The sequence below is a fragment of the Mytilus edulis genome, chromosome 12, assembly GCF_963676685.1.
Source record: "Mytilus edulis chromosome 12, xbMytEdul2.2, whole genome shotgun sequence".
In the NCBI taxonomy this organism is placed as follows: domain Eukaryota; kingdom Metazoa; phylum Mollusca; class Bivalvia; order Mytilida; family Mytilidae; genus Mytilus; species Mytilus edulis.
In genome coordinates this window covers 5,804,403-5,822,805 of record NC_092355.1, presented here as the reverse complement: position 1 = coordinate 5,822,805, position 18,403 = coordinate 5,804,403, and the positions used below count along the sequence as shown (strand labels likewise).

The window sequence follows — 18,403 nt, the reverse complement described above, 5'->3', positions numbered from 1 at the left end:
AGAAGAGGCAAGAATACCCCCTTTGTCAAAGATCCTAGATAATGGACGCCTGATCCTAGCTTAAGTTGCAACCTCGTTTCCAATTGATCTTATCCAACTCATTATCAATCAGTTCTGACATTAATGCAAACAGAACTGTTTTTGAGGAAACCAGTAACATTTTGGAACCCATGTGTAGACAGTTGCTTTATAATTTGCATAACACACGCTTTGCTTTATTAGCTAATATAGATAAGCAAGGCAGTAGAAAATCTAACTTCTAAATGCTTAATAGTGTAGTACATAGTAGTCCCAGAATGAGTTGTTTTTGCATTGGAAGAACATTTAATTTATTTCTATCAAAGATTTTTCTTGTGCTTTATTTGTGTATATAACATAAATTCTTGAGGTGGCGGAAATTTTTATATTTTAATATATAAAGTGATGCGCGTTGTATTGTGATATATTGTGTATTGACATTTTTCTCTATGTTAATGGAGGTGTGCCTTGATTGGCAGAACTACGTTAACAGATTACAGATTACAGAATGATCAAAATTGGTGTTTGTCAAACTGCTATATAACCAGTGTAATTTTTCTGACAAAGCGGTTGCTTTAAAGTTTTTGAAATTTTCATATTTTTGTTAAAGGTTTACTTTGACAAAATTTTATGAAAAGTAAACGAGCCAAATTAATTTTAGATAAAGTGTTGGGTACCACCTTAAGGGATTGTTTGTGTTTAATGCCATTTGCTGCTACATTATGACAGTTTTTTTTTATGTGTGGGAAAACCGGAGTGCATGTTGAGATCAACCAACTTTCGATAGGAAAACGAGAATTACTGACCAATTTAGAGGGTAGACATAGGTTAAGGGAAATAACTCTTAAAATCAGCAGTACGTTTGTGTTAGCCATTTACATAAATATATTCTAAGCTTCTAGGATACATTGATAATTTATAATCTGTATCAGATAAATGCTTAAAACACATTACGAAACTGGTCAATTACAAACGCACAACTGAATTAAAGAGTTATCTCCCTGAACCAAGGTATAAAACATTAAAATCGGAGCCGAAACGCACATGGCACATGGATATGAGCGTCGTTTGAACTTACAACTTCAGTGTTGGCATTTCACACTTAAAGACTGGTCTCCATACTCAAGTGCAACATATTTTCTCGGTATATATGAACAGAATGTCTATAAACTTTATAACATATTGAATCAAATGTGTTTTTAAACAAATATTTTATTTAACAAACAAAGTAAAGTCAGGTTTTACAATATGATTAACATATAGGTATATAAAGAATAAAACAAATGATTGTAAATTTAGCAGGGACTGTATATTTTTAAAGATTTGATTATTCAACAATAAATATAAAATATTGAAAGGGATTTAAGATGTTTGTATAATGAAATAAAATGTAACAAATAAATAGATTAACAAATAAAAAACAAAAGCCTTCGCGTCGAAGCAATCTGAATAATATTTGGTATCAGAATATAAAACCAACAGATGATAAATTAGTTGTTTTTTCTTTTATATCTATCTTTAAAGACGAAGAAAATGCAAACTTTGATGGTGACTTTTGGTGAGTTTATGAGGTAAAAAAAAACCGTTACTTTAATTTTTTCCAGCAGGTTTCGTGAGATCATATATATATTGAATTATTGCATCATTATTTACCAAAATAAAACACATTTCGATTATTAAGTTTGTCTAAAACGGCTTAGATGTAACAGTTTTAGAAATCAATTAACTCAATTCGGAGTTAAAAATCGTAATAATTATAATTTCAAAGGTTCACCCCAAAAATTCCAGTGGCGGGTTTAGAGGTTTTTTTCATAGGGCCGGGCCCCCCTTTTGTAGGAAAAATTTGGTTGATTATATAGGGAAACACTGAAGCATGACTAGAGCGGGCCCCTCTTTATGAGTCAGTGCCACGCCTACCTCCCAACCCTTATAAAAATTTCTGTATCCGCCACTGAGTTCAAGTTGATAAACACTACCTTAACAAAATACTTTAACATGATCGAACGTACTTATTTCCTACTATCACATTTCTGTGTTCAGGGAAACGTGTAATCGGGATCATAACCGTAATTTGGCATACAATTTCAACAGTTCATACCATATGGAACATTTGTAATATGTTTAAAGTTGATGTCATGTGGACAAACAGACGGACAGACCAAAGTCAAATGATGAAGTCCATCTACTATCTTAGGCGGGGCATGAAAACTGAGAGAAAAAACAAGATAATAACCCCCAGGATAATATGTCATATCACATATGACCATCATAGGAATCTGATCCGGTCGATGTTTGTTTCTTGGTAATCTTCAGCTGTGGTTTTATTCCACTAAAATTATTATATCTGGTTGTATCTGGACTGTCGGGAACACTGGAACTCTTGGTTTCGGACAGAATAGCTGTTTTGTCATGACATCCCAAGATACGTCCCAGAACTACTCGGAACCTCTTGTTGCCAACAAAGTAAATGATGAAATTGCAACTCGAATGGAGATGCGCCAGAAGTGTAAGAAACAGGTGTACGGGCATTGGAAGTGTGTTCTCCACATCAATGGCAATGACCACAGCATATGGTGTCCAGCAGATGACAAAAACCACGAAGATGACAAATATAGTCTTGGCTGCTCGGAAACTCTCTACCATGACCTTCCCCATCCGTCCATCTTTTCCTTTGTCTATATCGTAAAGGGCTTTCTTGGTGTTCCAAATCCGACGAAATATAAGAATGAAGCAAATCGTCATCGTCAGAAGAGGAAAACCAATTAAGCCAATCGCTACAAAAAGAGTATAGGACAAGCTGCTTGTTCGATCCCAGATACATTGATTGGCCTGTTGGTCAAAGTAATGGCCGCCCCATCCGACGAAATTCGGGAACTCACAAAGGAAGGCAGTAATCCAACACATTACGCATATTACAATGCAAGTAATACGTCCATACATTTTGTCATAGATCTCGTTATGACAGAGGTAGACGTACCGGTTCAATGACAGCATCGTTAGACTGGCGAAAGCACAGAAACAGGCGGTCAGACACATACTGGCGATCAGGTTACACAGCCATGGCTTATCACTGAAAAAATGCTCACCTTTTATCACACCTACAATGACAAGTTAATGCATAAATAATTAAATTTGGATGAAACGCGTCTTCTGATTGACTGGCAGTATTTTGTCTATCAGCTCATAGACATTATTTTGTCATGTGACCGTGACGTCATCAATAATTTTTTATGAATTACTCCGACTAGAGATGGAATTTAGATTTAAATTATAAGTAATGACTGTAATATGGTTTTCTGTTTATTCGAAATAACATAAAAAATGTGTTGCACACTTTAAAATAACCGGCTACGCGAATTATTCGGTGTGCACTCCATTTTTTTTTATAATTTCGTATAGACAGAAAAAAATATATGTCATTCCTTAAACGACAAATGTCAAAAATTGCATATAAATGTGCCATCTACCATAATAAGAACAGACTGAGAATATTTGTTTTTAATTTTTATTCTAGAAATAATGGACTGATAGAATGATTGCAGCTTTTAGACGCCACTTTAGCCACTATTTGCTATATCGTCGTGGTCAGTTAGTATATGCAAATGGAGCCTAAGTGTCTTCAGAGAACTATTGATCGTGGGAAGGAAAACTGACAGTCCTAGTCAATTAAGGTTAGATTTGAACGCACTTGCTACGTTCGGGGTTTCACAACCTCAATGTTGAGAGGCTACGTTCGGGGTCTGAATTGACAACCTTAATGTTGAGAGGCTACGTTCGGGGTTTGAATTAACAACCTCAATGTTGAGAGGTTTTACAGTAGATGAACTATACCTTTTCTTTAGGTAATACAATGTATCAACAAAAAATTCGTAAGGGTTCCGTAGAACCCAGTGTATCGCCTACTTTTGCTGTTAATCGCAGACTCAACAAAAATGAGGAAAAAAATCAATAAAAATATTCCTCTCGATACTACTTGTATCTATTAATTGTAAAAAGCTTCTGTCCAAGTTTGGTAAAAATTCAGGATAGTTTATGAATCTAATAAATGTTTTAAAAACTGTTACTGCAGACTATGTAATTTTAACTGGAAGCAAAACCAAGTTCATTTATAAGTAAAATACAAATAAACAGGTACAAAATTTTAACAAAATGTCCTTCTAGATACTAGCTTTTGATCATAAACAAGCTTTTGTATATGTTTGGTGAAAATTCAGGATAGTATAGGAAAGATATGAATATTTAAAAAACTTTAACCAGAGAGTGAAAGTGTTGTTTCGTGGCAGAAAATGTAAGTCCATTTAAAAGTTAAATACGAGACAAATGGAATTTAATTTTTACAAAATTTACGTCTGGATACTATCTTATGATCATATACAAGCTTCTGTCCAAAGTTTCGTGGAAGTCGAGGATAGTTTTAGAAAGTTATTAAAATTTCAAAAACTTTAACCACAGAGTGAATATTTGTGGACGCCACCGCCACCGCCGCCACTGACAACGACTACGACGCTAACGAAATTTTGGATCGCTATGTCTCTCTTTTTTGGCGTCCAAGGTGTTTAAAAAGCTTTTAGGTCTGAAAAATGCACAAAATCATCATATTTTGACAAAATGTCCAAAATGGGCTTACTTTGGCGAATGTCTTGTAATCTTATGAAAAGAACTAATATATTTAGCATTTATACTTTTGAAATAGACCCATTTACGAACCAAATTGAGACCTTTTTGGTGTTTTATGATAAAGTATATTTTAGGCCATGTTGTGCCATTAGTGAACCTTGTCCAAAACCCGAGGAACAAACAATTATAAAATAAAACATTTGATTGAACTTCACAAGCCCAACCAGAAACCAATGACAGAATTTGTACAGATAATCAGATAGACAATAGTCGATACAACATTATACCGAAAAAATATGAATTGCGGAATTCAAGCACCTACATAAACTGGGAACGCTGGGTAAACAGTTCTAGTTCCATTAGTGGTAACCGTTTGTACGATTAGAGTAAAACAATAGATTGAATTTTGAATTTGTCATGAGTAGGTACATAATTTATTCTGTAACTAATACATTGAGATATTTCTACAGTAGACACTTCACATGGGTATTGTTTATTGTCGAAGGCCAATTGGTAATCGTTAGTTGCTAACTTCTACGTCATTTTGTATCTGGTGGGGAGAAGTCTCACAATTATATCTGATCATATCTTTTTATCTTACCTCCTATACATTTCTAGGAATGTGATCGGTTAAAAGCATCCCCGTGGAGACCGTGTATATTTCATATTAGGTTAGTAGTGAGGCGGGGCTTATTTCATACACGGTTAGTAGTGGAGTTACATCCCTTTATATTCCATATTAGGTAGTAGTATGGCGGGGCTTATTTCATACACGGTTAGTAGTGGGGCTACATCCCTTTATAAAAACAAAACGGTACTGAGAAAAAATCGTGAAGGTTTCGATAGACGAAGAAATTGATGATTTAATAAGATTGAAATAAATTAATAAAACACATTTAAACCTAACAGTTTGCATCTGTTTATGTAGGATTAATGGAAGTAGTTTCTTAATTTAAACAGTATTAAAGACTTGCTCATTTGAATAGGTCACTAGTCTAAATTTCACAAGTAAATAAATGATATACTTAGGTGATCTAAGGTAAAATTAAAGAAATCAAGAATTCAAAATTGATAATTTAAGCTGGAAGGGTATTAGTTAAGGATCAAAATAAGCTAAAAATATTGATAGGTCCTTTTCGAGATATTTGATTTATAAAAAATGGCGGGAAAAGGTTGACTCGGACTTTTACCTTATATTTGCATTGGTATTATTTAGGTCTCAAATCAAAAGAAAGAAAATATAAAATCTGCTTAAATTTTGTCAAATGACATTTTATGAGCTATTAAATCTTATGTTAAAAGATAAATAGGTGTTGTGGGGCAAAATATTTTACCCTGTATCGTATGGAAAAACACCAAGGAGTCCGAACATTTGGCATTTATTCCAAAACCTAACCTAAGTACATCCTTAAGATAGTCGGTAAGATGAATTCGTTACATAGTGTGCAAGTGACGTAATACAGTATATATGGGGTCAGTAAATTCCATATGGGGATTCGAGCTTCGCTCTCATCCCATTTATACCGTATTAGGTCACTAGCACACTGTAACTAATAATATCTATAATGAGACAAATCTTTGATTTCTAACCTATCATGTGTTTATTCTTACCTACAATACACATTGGATCAGCAATGGCAGCCACACAAAGATCGGCCAGTGCAAGATTGACCATAAATTCTTTACCAACTTTATTCAATCCTCTTGACCAGAAGGCTACGAGTAGTATCATCAAGTTTCCAAAAGTTCCAATGAAAAGCGCCACCGCTATTACTGATATGTAAATCATTGCCAAGTTGAAATGCGAGTCAAAAAGGGCGGGATTCACCACTAACGGTCTCCCGCCATCGTCATTCTGCAGACATGTCAGATTCTTGAATCCATCTGATGTATTTTTCATCATCTGAAAAGTTAGCAAAATTTTTAACGTTTATGTTATAATTACGATGGTATAAAGCTTTTCGCGGTACCTATGTCCATATGACACAACCATTTAACTTCCCGGGGGGAGGGGGGGGGGAGGGGGGGGGTAGTTTTTTTTCTAAGATGATTTTTTTTGTATTATTCTAAATCCTAATTCCCCCATACATTATAGTAATACATTTTGAAAAAAAATATAATCTGATTGATCGTGTCGAAAAACTAAATAAATGTGTTCGCATCAAAGAATAATCAAAGAGCAGATTGCTCTGAGGGATACGATTGCCATTGTTTTCATTGACACGTGTATACATGTAGCTGGATAATATTATTTTCAAAACTAATTCAACTGCACTTGTAAAATGTAATTTACGTCATCTGAATAGTTACAAAATAGCCAAAGCCCGGTTAAAAGTGTGTGACAATGTACTTAGGCCTATATTGTGTTTTATTTTTGTACTATCAATTCCAAGTTTACTTTCCACAGCAGTCACTGAGACTCAGAGTGAGAGAAGTATTTCACTTCGTATCAAATCACCAATTTTCCTACGTTAATTCTAGGACGAACCCCATTCCTATCTCTTTAAATATTTAATTTCCTTTGGGTCAGTGATCATGACTCCTTTCCGTACACATTCCTCGGTTTAAATTGCGATCGCTTTTACTATAATACGACGTTTATCGACAGAACGAGTTAATTTTTCTCAACGTAATGTTTAGATTCAGAATTCACGGAAGTGACTTCCGGAAAGGAGACAACTCGAAACGATAATATGGAAGACTCCATTTCGCCTGAAGGGGTATTGAAAATAAAACTGAACGATGTGGACTAATTTATTTTAATTTAAATGATGCATATGATTTAAAATTATGCAACAACAATAACCCTCAATAGCAGACATACATAAAAAGGGTCCCATAAGTTATAAATTAATCAATCGAGTGGGGAATCCAGAGCAACCATTTAACCTAGTATCCCTTGAAGTCAAGAAAACTATATGCATGCGCATAATTACCTAAACAAACCCTGTAGTAAGAACGTATATTAAACCTAAATGGTTCTCTATTTTTTATGGAAGTACAATATCCTCAAATATCAATTTAATAACGGTGAAATACAAGTAAAACTCCACTTCAGTTCTTATATGACAGAAATAGATTGATCGGAATGCAGAGAACTCTCGCATTTTTATCACAACTGGGGAATTCCCTCTGACGTGTTTCTAAATTTATAAAAACACTAAATATAAATACTGCTTGATTCTGATTTTCCGTGTTGTTAAAAACACGCATATAAGTCAAGAGAAATATCAAACATGAAGATTATGAAAAGAACATTATAGGAAAGTTGTTTAAGTTAAATCCCTTTGTTTGTTTTTACCTTTTAAACCAAGACAATCATAAGAATCTGAGATGGTCCTTAATGTTTAGAATAAAACGGTTGGCGTGAGGGCATTGTCCTGAGCCACTAGTATAAGTCTACAGATTGCTTGAAAGCAATCGTATCCCAAAAACTATATACCCCCTTTTCCCCCTTGAGGTAGAATGGTTGCTCCCTTATGACTATTAAACGAGAAGACCTCATTTTGTGTGTCACTTCTCTTCCTTCTAGTATATATAACATAAATAATCTTCACATGCGTGTCATAGTTTTACTAAACCCCGTAATGCCATAGAGGCTTTTATGAGTTTCACACCCGGGTTTCACAATTTTGACGAACACAATAATAAAACTAACTGAATCGTTTTCTCGTCCAGATACTGTTTCAATATAAATAAGATGCGATATAAGTGCTATCGAGACAACTACCCAACAAAGTCACACTGTAAATACATTTGTCTGCCACACCGTCGCACTGCCTTTGGAAATTAGCGGGGTGTTATTTTCGGAAACGTCTTAATTTTTGGCGCAATTTGTGAGGCTCACGGGAGGAATTGAGTAAACAATATTATATTTCTCAATTTTTCTCAAAAACAAGTATGGTGACAAATATTTTTCAAAACGTTATGACGTTTCATTTTTTTCAAAGAATAACTGTTACATATCTTACTTTGGCCAAATCGACACCGTTAGAAATATTAAAAAAAAATCAAAAATGTGCATTTCAAATGTTCATTTCTTGCCGTTGTTTGGGTCCACCATAACGTTTTTGGCTTTATTTGAGTAAGAATTAATGCTTCAAATGGTAAAGTTAGATTTTTCTTACCATCTTGAATTATTTTGCTTCAAATTGAGCCCAATTATTTAAGTATATATTGATTAAAAAATCATATTAATTTTTTTAAATAAAAAACGTCTTTTACTCCAAAATTGCAAAAATGTTCAATTTTCAGCAGCATTTTTTGCAAAAACGAAATCGACAACATATATTTTTTTTGGCAAAATTTGATTCTCTGTCAATTGAAGAATAAAATATCTTAAAGGGAAAAAATTCTCACCGTCAGAATTAAACTGTTGGATATGCCCTTAACTTTTCAACAAATTTTTGAAGAAAATATAACGTGCATATTTAATTCAAATACAGAACTTAATATATATACAACTATCTTCAAATTGAATGATGTAAAATCATTTTTTTTATCTTTGGTATTAATGGAAGCTCTGTTGGAGTATCTGTTAAATCAAATCATATATTAACGAAAACGGGAGACTTTTAACTCGCATGTTGTACCGATTATGATAGCTGTTTATTATTGTAAAAGAGGGACGAAAGATACCAAAGGGACAGTCAAACTCATAAATCTAAAACAAACTGACAACGTCATGGCTAAAAATGAAAAAGACAAACAGAAAAACAATAGCACACACGACACAACATAGAAAACTAAAGAATAAACAACACGAACCCCACCAAAAACTAGGGGTGATCTCAGGTGCTCCGGAAGGGTAAGCTGTTACACAGTACATTGTCATCTCGATTATCATTGATAAACCATCTGCATTAATACTTTTATATTAATGATCATAAAATCAAAAACATATTCAATATTATGAAGCCAATAATCGCACTGCTTAGCTTGTGTCATTTAGTGCTGTGTGACGTCAGTAAATTTATTTACTTATTTCCATATTGGTATTATTTATAAGTAAATTTTGTATACCTCATTCAAAATCGGTAAGTGTTGATATAACCTAAGCTATACTATAGGATTAAACACATTTTTTCTAGAGGTTATTGATGTGTAAACCGGGGCGATTAACTCACAAACTGAATAAAAGTCCGAAGGACTTTTATGTCAAGTTTGTGAGTAAGAGTTTGTTAACTGTCCAAGTTATAAAAATAGGTATAAACGTTTACAATGATAGGGAACATATCATTTCGATTATCCTTAAAATTGTTGCAATCGAAAAGATTTATTATTATCATTATTTGGCTTGGTATTGGACACCATGGACCTAGATATAGTTTTTATCATATGCGAATAAATACTTACATGTAGCTTTATTGGATCATGGAAGTGTGACAGTGCAAAAAGCAGCTTCGTTTATTATTTTGGACTTTAATTTAAAATTCTCAGTTTTGATATTTAAGACTTTAATTCTCTGTGTTTTATAATTCATTTTATTTTATAATTTCGTTTCTATTTACATTTCATATCCAGGACTTAAAATCAACATGCTTTGATATGCAATTTAATTATAAGTTTGGACATTGAGTGACATGTTTCAATCTGTTAGCTAATTAGTGACATTTTACCTTATTCATAATGTATGTTCTTAATTGTCTTAATCAGATAATCATTTAATATTTATTCTTCAAGTTCTAAAAATAGTTTAATCTTTGTCAGTGAACAATATTACTCAAATTAATTGTTATTTGTTATGTCTATACTTGTCATTTCAATTGTGTATAAATACTTGTTTATAATTTCTATAAGCAAGATTTGGACTCAGGACTTTACACTGAACACAGTCCATCTGTAATAAACGTATTAGTATTCCATGCTGAATTATTGGTTTATTCATCGCTAGTTCCAAAGTCTCAGTAGTTAGTTTTCACCAGAGTTTCCGAGTTCAGAGTTCTCATTGCTATTCACAGCAATCATTCGTTGTGTGATCAGGTGCATCACACAGTTTCAGTAGCAAGAGGCCATTCAGTCAGGCTCTTGTTACACATCCTAACAAGTCACCAAGTTTCCCCGGTGACAGATGTAAAATTAAAGTCAATATAATACTTCCGAGATTGGATATAATTCTTAAATTTTAGAAACAAAGAATCTCATATCAAAAGCATTTCCATGTAAATCAATATGAAAATTATTTAATCATACAATGCTGTTTTATTAATGGTTTAAATTGTTAATATTTAACCGTGCTTTGTCGGGTGAAGCAAATGTTTTTTTGTAGGTCAAATAAAGGAACATGTTTCCAAGCGTAAATTATACATTGTCGGCTAAATCATTAGTTTGTACATTGTAGGAAAATATAACATGTATTTGTAAGGAAAAAGCTCGGCAAGTTTCGGCTTTCTCTCGCATTCAAATGTACAGATAAATACGCCTGCATTTTTAAAAATTATTTACAGAAAATATCCATATACTTTAACGTCCTAAGCTCTTTTGGTCCATCGCGCTTTAGGTGATATACCATCGTACTTTGTCATTCAAACAACCATCGCACTTTAGCGTGAGGAACCTTCGTACTTTAGCGTAGACCATCGCACTTTAGCGCGACCATCCTACTTTAGCGTAGACCATCGCACTTTAGCGCGACCATCCTACTTTAGAGTACCATCGCACTTTATAGTCCTACACATATATGGATATCTATTTTTAGCTGTTTGTTTGTTATCTACATGTATATCAACCACACTAGCATTAAAATGCATTGGATATATACAATGTATATACAAAAAACTTTAAAGATTCCTAATCTACATATTCTTTCAGAATTATTACTTAAATTGTTCTCATTATTTTTGTTTTGTTTTGTTAGCTCATTGTTTGTATTGAATTATGAAAATTATTGATGTTGTAATGTTTATGCCTTTTGGGAACACAATCGGAAATAAATTATTTCTTCATCATGATCTTCTTCTCATACCCCGTATTTTACTACCATTTTTCAGATAAAAAATATAAATACGGGTTTTATGTGAGGATTTAATGATGAAAAAAGTTAGTCTGTCCGCGTTTCAAATAATATTGTTACGGTAATGAATTTTATTTTGTACAGTTTACGTTGAACATTATACTTAATGAGCCAGTTGAGATTAAATATGAACAAACAATTTTATATTTAGAAATACTTTTAAGATTTATTTTCGAAAATGTGACTATCTGATTAAAATAGACAATTCAAGAAAAACGAATTATTTGATAGAATAAAGTCTCAACGTATGCACATAATTATATATCAAACATAGAAATATATATATATATCATTGATACGTATAATTTAACAAATTTGATTCGTTTGGGGACATATGATAAAACTGCATATTTTCAACTTTTCTGAATATGGGATTTTTGTGAAATTATCAAATTTGCTCGGGTGTTTTTTCAGAAAACTGCAAATGTGTCCAGCATAGTTAGCACTGTAGTTATGAAGTTTGGATACTACTTTACCAAATTAAATAGAAAAATTCTTGGGACTTTCTTTACTTTTATCACCATAGCAACCGATTTTTTCCTTAGAAACGGAGTTATTATTTGCAGAATATTGCAGTTTCAGAGCTTAAATGTCCTGAATTGTTTCATAACCGATTAGAATATACATAAAAGCTAACGCAAACTTTAAATAACTATCATCAAGTGTTGTTGCCTTCAATTGTTACCATGGAAACAAAGATTATCGATAGCAACATCCATTTAAAAACTGCATAAATGGAAATTTATGTAAAAAATACATAAATTGAGGGTGTTTATTTTCAAATTGGAATATGACTTTATTCTTAGCTTCACTCGCAGTCTTGTCTCGTGTTTTTTCAAACAGTTCAATAAATGGATAATATAATGTAACATTGGGGTTGGAGGGTTGGGAAAAAAGTGGGGCATGTTTTTTTTCAAATTTTTCATACAAGTTGATCCTTGAAAAGATAATTACGTTTTGTCGGACTTAATTTCGAGTTCATCATTTGATAATCAATTTTTGAAAGTTAACAGATGATGAACTTCATGGGATTACTATAGCCGGGCAAACCTGGTTTATGGTAAGGCAAGATAAATATGGCCCTTAACAGTTGTAAGAAAATTCTTTATTTCTTAGAGCACACACAAGTCTGAGATGTTATCTGACCAGTATATTTCACAAACTTAATCTGCAACATAATAATAAGCTTACAAACCAAAAATAGAATCATCTGGTCAAAGCATTTCTAAACTGAAACTGAAGTGTGATGGGCGGGCGGATAGACGGACAGACAAATTGAACACATATTAAGTCGGTGGGGACTTAAAAAATAATAATAGTCAATTGGTAATCGTTGATATTAGAAGTCCAGTATAATGGAATACTCTTAATATATAGCTATTAGCATATCATTAATAACTCCTTTGATGTACTACTGTTCCGCAATTAGAATTCAGGATCTCCGAGATAGACAAATAGATGCATCTGCTATATTAGAATTGTGCTAATCCGGTACAATGATTATACTATTACCGACAAAATTATCAAAAGAAAATTATTGTACAAAATAATTGTATTAATAACGAATCATTCCTTACTATGCACATTATTATATATATCTAATATGTTCATGCTTCCGATAACATTATATCTTGTTGTGTGTGTGTGTGTGTGTGTGTGTGTTGGAGGGAGGGCGGGGTGGGGGGAGGGAGGGGTATTCCGCTGAAGCAAACTTCTAATCCTTCTAAAACCCCCCTCTTCTCCTTTAAGATAGTAAACATGTAAAAATGTATCATTTTGTCAGGTTGAATCTTCAAAAATATCGTTTGGCTACTCTCAGTGTATTTTTTTTTTTTAACCTTTTGATGAATTACGCCCCTATTTTCTTTATCTGTCTCTGTAACCTTTATAAAAGACTGTGCAGTAATCCCGAGATTTGGAATGAAACCACTATTAAGCTGAGAATATGTGAATAAATACAAGATTAATAACAGTTAATTTGAAGACAAATTACACCTATGGTCTTATTTAATTAACTGCAAATCTAGAAACAGCGCAGTAAATACCAATCTTATTTGTCTTTGTAATTATCAATGCGTTCTAGTCCCAACAAGTTGAATATAAGAATTTAGTGTCCCATGTGAAATAAAAGAACAAATATGTAACACATAAACAGACGACAACCACTGAATTACAGGCTCCTGACTTGGGACAGGCAGCCGCACATACATAGAGAATGTGGCGGGGTTAAATATGTTAGTGGGATCCCAACTATAATTATATACATTCATTTTCAATAAAATCTTTATAAAGATAAATGAGTAATAATTGAGAACTTGACATATTGTGTAGACACCTATACATGTAACTACTAGTATTGTTAAAATCTGTATGTTGCCTGCTAAATGTCATTAGTTGTTTTTGTCGTTTGGTTGCTGTGTTATTGACGTATAACCTACATCTCCTATAGTTTTAGTTCCGTTTTGGTGTACTTTCAAATAGGTGTATGAAAAATCATGACTGAAAGGGTTATTAAATATAGATTTATTGCTTTTCTTTCCCTCAATAATATGCTTAGAGAAAGATGAACCCAGGAAAATGTACCTTAATTTAGAAAGTTCAATAAACAGAAAAAAATGTTTTACTTTCCAATCTTAAACTCTCATATTCTAAGCACAGTTATAACAAAGAGATTTTACCTTTGTTATGTTTGAAGTGTTCTTAAAGCACCATGACTTTCTATGTATTCTTTTGGTCTGTCCGTCCATATGTCTGTCCTTGTCACTGCAGTTTTAGTTTGGAAATGCTTAAACCAAATGTTTCAATTATTGGTTTGTAAGCTCATATTTATAAGTGAGATTTCAAGTTGAGTCTCTTGCTGTTTGGATGAAATTTGTGATTGTTATTGCGCTAGTAAAATTAAAATTTTGCCAAAATTTCTTAATTTCTTACCAGTGGTAAAGGACATTATATTGTCAGAGCAATATTTTCAAAAATTTAATGGACCTTGACACAAGCTAGAATGTGCTTTTGCAATCCACATGAAGTCCATCATCTGTTAGTAACATTTTTTGAATAATTATAGATCACCAGATTGAAACTCTGAACAAAACCTGACCAAATGTTGTAGGAAAAAGTAAAATAACATATATACGGAACTCTGAGGAAAATTCTAAACGGAAAGTCCCCAAGCAAATGGCAAAATCAAAAGCTCAATCACATCAAACGAATGAATAAAAACTGTCATATATTACTGACTTGGTACAGACATTTTCTTATGTAGAAAATGGTAGATTAAACCGGGTTTTATAGCGAAATCTCTCAATTTTCCTCATAAGGATCTATGAAAGATTCAAACAAAAACTACCCAACCTCCACTCCTCCCCAAAATGCCACAGTGTATATATTTAAATTTGTTGAGTCTTCTCAAGGAGCAATGACAGAACTGAAAGTGAAACAAAGCAAAGCATGCATTATATTCCCATTAGAAAAAAAATTAACATTATTAAACCTAATTACATGTAATTTTTAACATAAAATTATATTATATATCTTTTGATATATTTTTTATAAAGGTTTGGAAACAATTAAGAACATTGAATTTCCTATACTGCAGAATTCAACAAATAATATCTCTTATTCCAAGGGGGAAATACGTTAATATGGTGATAAAATTCAAGAGAGACCCACGCAATATACTATTTATTTTGGTCAAGTAGTTTTCAAATTTTGTTACTACAATGCTAGCTTTATATATGCTTAACATATTTGCACTTTTCGGAAAAACATACGAAAAAATTTGATAATTTCACAAAACTCAATGATTCAGAAAAAAATGAAAATATGTGTTATTTAGTATACTTTAAAAAAAAATCTAACAGTCGGGTTGAACTGCAATCTTGACTAAGCTCTGAAGTTAAAACCAAGTTATATCGATGTTATATATGCTGACAAAAAAGTTTGATTCTATTCATAATCAGCTCTACGACCAAACGTTATCATTTCAAGAATTTACATGTATGATTTTTTTTTTAATAAACCTACCCCCCTTTTTTTCCAACCTTCCAACCCCATTGTTACATTATATATTACATTTGTTGAACCTTCTGAAAAGAACAGAAAAGACCGAGTGAAGCAAAGCATGCTGTCATACTTAAATTTGAATATAAACACCCTCTATACATTGTACATGTATTTTTTTATATAAATTTCCATTGATACATTTTGAAATAGATGTTGCTATGGATAATATGTATTTCCATGGTATCTATTGAAGTCAGCAACTCTTACCGATGGTAATTTAGAGTTAGCGTATGCTTGTATGTATTTTATTATCGGTTATGAAACAATTCAGTACATTTAAGCTCTTAAACTGCTATATTCTGCAAATAATAACCTCGTTTCTAAGGAAAAAAATGGTTGCTATGGTGATAAAAGTAAAGAAAGTCCCAAGAATTTTTCTATTTAATTTGGTAAAGTAAAAACACCCGAGAAAATATGATAATTTCGCAAAAATCCCAAATTCAGAAAAATTGAAAATATGCATTTGTGGCAAACTTTTTCAAAATATTTACAAATTTGGTTTACATGCAATATTAACTAAAATGAAGCTTAAACTAAGTTGTATCAATGTTACATATGAAAATTAATGAAAAATGCATGATTCTATTCATAATCAGGCTCTGAATTGTAGTGATTTAGCTGATTTTTTAAAGATTTTACCACGCCTAACAACCCAAAAATAGAGTGTCCGTTACCATGGCAACCACTCATATTTTCCTACTCAAATTTTTTTTTTTAGCAGTATGTGGTTACTGCTTCTTCTAGGCCATTTATAGATAAAATCTGAAACCGTCATAAATCACATGTATATGGCACTCTGCCTGATTCTTATGAAGAGCTGTACTTAATACAACATCTTATTTCTAAAGTCTGAAGACTTCTTTTTAGAAAATGTGAATATCTGTTCAATTTAGACAATTAAAAAAGATAAAAACTTCACTACATTCTCGCCTCATGTACATATTTATATATGAAACTAGAAATATATTAAAAGTACACAACTCATATCTGTCAGCTTTATTGCAAATCAAAACATAAAATAACCTTTTTATAGCTGACTATACAGACTATTGTGGGTTTTTTTCCCATCATAATCGGTTGCCTATAATTGCTTACACCCACTTCATATAAACTTGGAGGATAGTTGTCTCATTGGTAATCATACCACATCTTCTTACTTTTATTTGAAGAATTTCTTATACAGTTCACTTTAAGCATTACCAAAAGAACCACATGCGTTTAATTTTTAAATATAAACCAAGGTTTACATATTTTTTAAAAACATTAAAGATTTATATTGCAAAAGGTGAATGTTTGTTTAACGTTCTGGTTTTTTTTTAATTGGGACCTTTGTATACCGGTCCTTTGATTGAATGCCAATAAATAAATATGTTTGCCTTACTTGTCTGTCCACTTTGTTGAAATTCAGAAACTTTGCTTTGAACGCTTGTGATAAATACATGTGGTTTTTTTTTGGTCCTGTATACATTAATGACAATTAGAACCGTACCTTTGAATTCTAATAATAACGTACGTTTGCCTTACCAGTCTGCTTTATTGAAAATCAGAAACGTTGCTTTAATTTGTCATATACGTGTTTTCTCATCTGAATACATTGTTGAAAATAAGGACCTTTAATTCCTTTGGATTCTAATAAATCCCCATGTTTTCTTACCTATTTATTTTGTCAAAAATCAAAACCTTTCCTTTCTTTACTAGTGATATATTTTTATTTCTTTCCTTTATACATTGTTGAAACTGATTGGAACATTCCGGACCCTTGATTTCCAATAAATTGATATATTTGTTTTTATCTATATATGAATATTGTCGAAAAGCAGGACCTTTGCTTTGAATTCTAATAAATACATTTGTCTTCTTACCTGTATATATTATTGAAAATCATAACCGTACCTTTGAATTCTAATAAATCCGCATTTTTGTCAGAGAACGACCATTTAACTTCCCGGGTGTGGGGTGTGTTTTTGTTAAAAAAAATTATTCTGATCCCCAATAATGCAAAACAATATTCTGGTCAAGCAGATGACAAATCAAAAACATTATGAATGCTATTTCCCTCATACCTCATAATGTCGAAGTTAAAAAAAAAATAATCTGATTGATTGCGTCGAAAAACTAAATACATTTGGTTGTGCTTCGTGCGAATTTTTTTTTAGCTTGAAGTAAAATGGTTGCTACCGTAGTAGCTTACCTATTTACATAGTCGAAAATCAGGACATTTGCTTTGAATTCTAATAAATACACATGTTCCTTACCTGTAGACACGGATAAGTAATATCTGATTCCATCATCCACTCTTGACTGTTTGATCCGCAACTGTTTTCTAATTAAGTATATTTACTTTTATATGGTTACGTATTATTGCATTCTCATTGGATATCAACTGTGCTAACATCATAGCAATTTTAATGCATATTTAAAAAAACAAATTTGTTTAATATGACTGCGATTACCGAGTAATTGCAGAAAATTAAGGTTGATTTGCAGTTTTTAATCTCGCTAATTGGAATATTTTCACCTACTTACCAACCACCTGTTTTTGCCTCTTCCCATTTTTTAATTTCTATTTCGTGATTTCTACGCAATATTGTAAAAACATATCTAATTTTGAAACTAAATAATTACCAGTTTTCTAGATAAATACACACACACTTATCACCTATATTTTTGCGTATTATTGAATGACGGGATAGG

General features: G+C 32.2%; 1 protein-coding gene across 1 annotated transcript; it reads right to left on the bottom strand.

Annotated features, from left to right (window-relative positions):
* Window positions 1-1,255: 1,255 nt before the first annotated feature.
* Window positions 1,256-18,016, bottom strand: LOC139498859 (melatonin receptor type 1B-B-like). Its single transcript, XM_071287443.1, has 3 exons — window positions 17,965-18,016; window positions 6,247-6,538; window positions 1,256-3,116 (listed from the first exon to the last, which is right to left on the bottom strand). Exons 1-3 carry the CDS (start codon window positions 17,998-18,000, stop codon window positions 2,272-2,274), a joined length of 1,173 nt encoding a protein of 390 aa, XP_071143544.1. The 5' UTR covers window positions 18,001-18,016; the 3' UTR covers window positions 1,256-2,271.
* Window positions 18,017-18,403: the final 387 nt, after the last annotated feature.

Coding starts and splice junctions, on each gene's coding strand:
- LOC139498859 (XM_071287443.1), bottom strand. CDS start 18,000: ATGATGGAATCAGATATTACTTATCCGTGTCTACAG. Junction 6,539..17,964: donor TTACTTATCCGTGTCTACAG/GTAAGGAACATG, acceptor CTAACTTTTCAG/ATGATGAAAAATACATCAGA. Junction 3,117..6,246: donor TGATCCAATGTGTATTGTAG/GTAAGAATAAAC, acceptor TTGTCATTGTAG/GTGTGATAAAAGGTGAGCAT.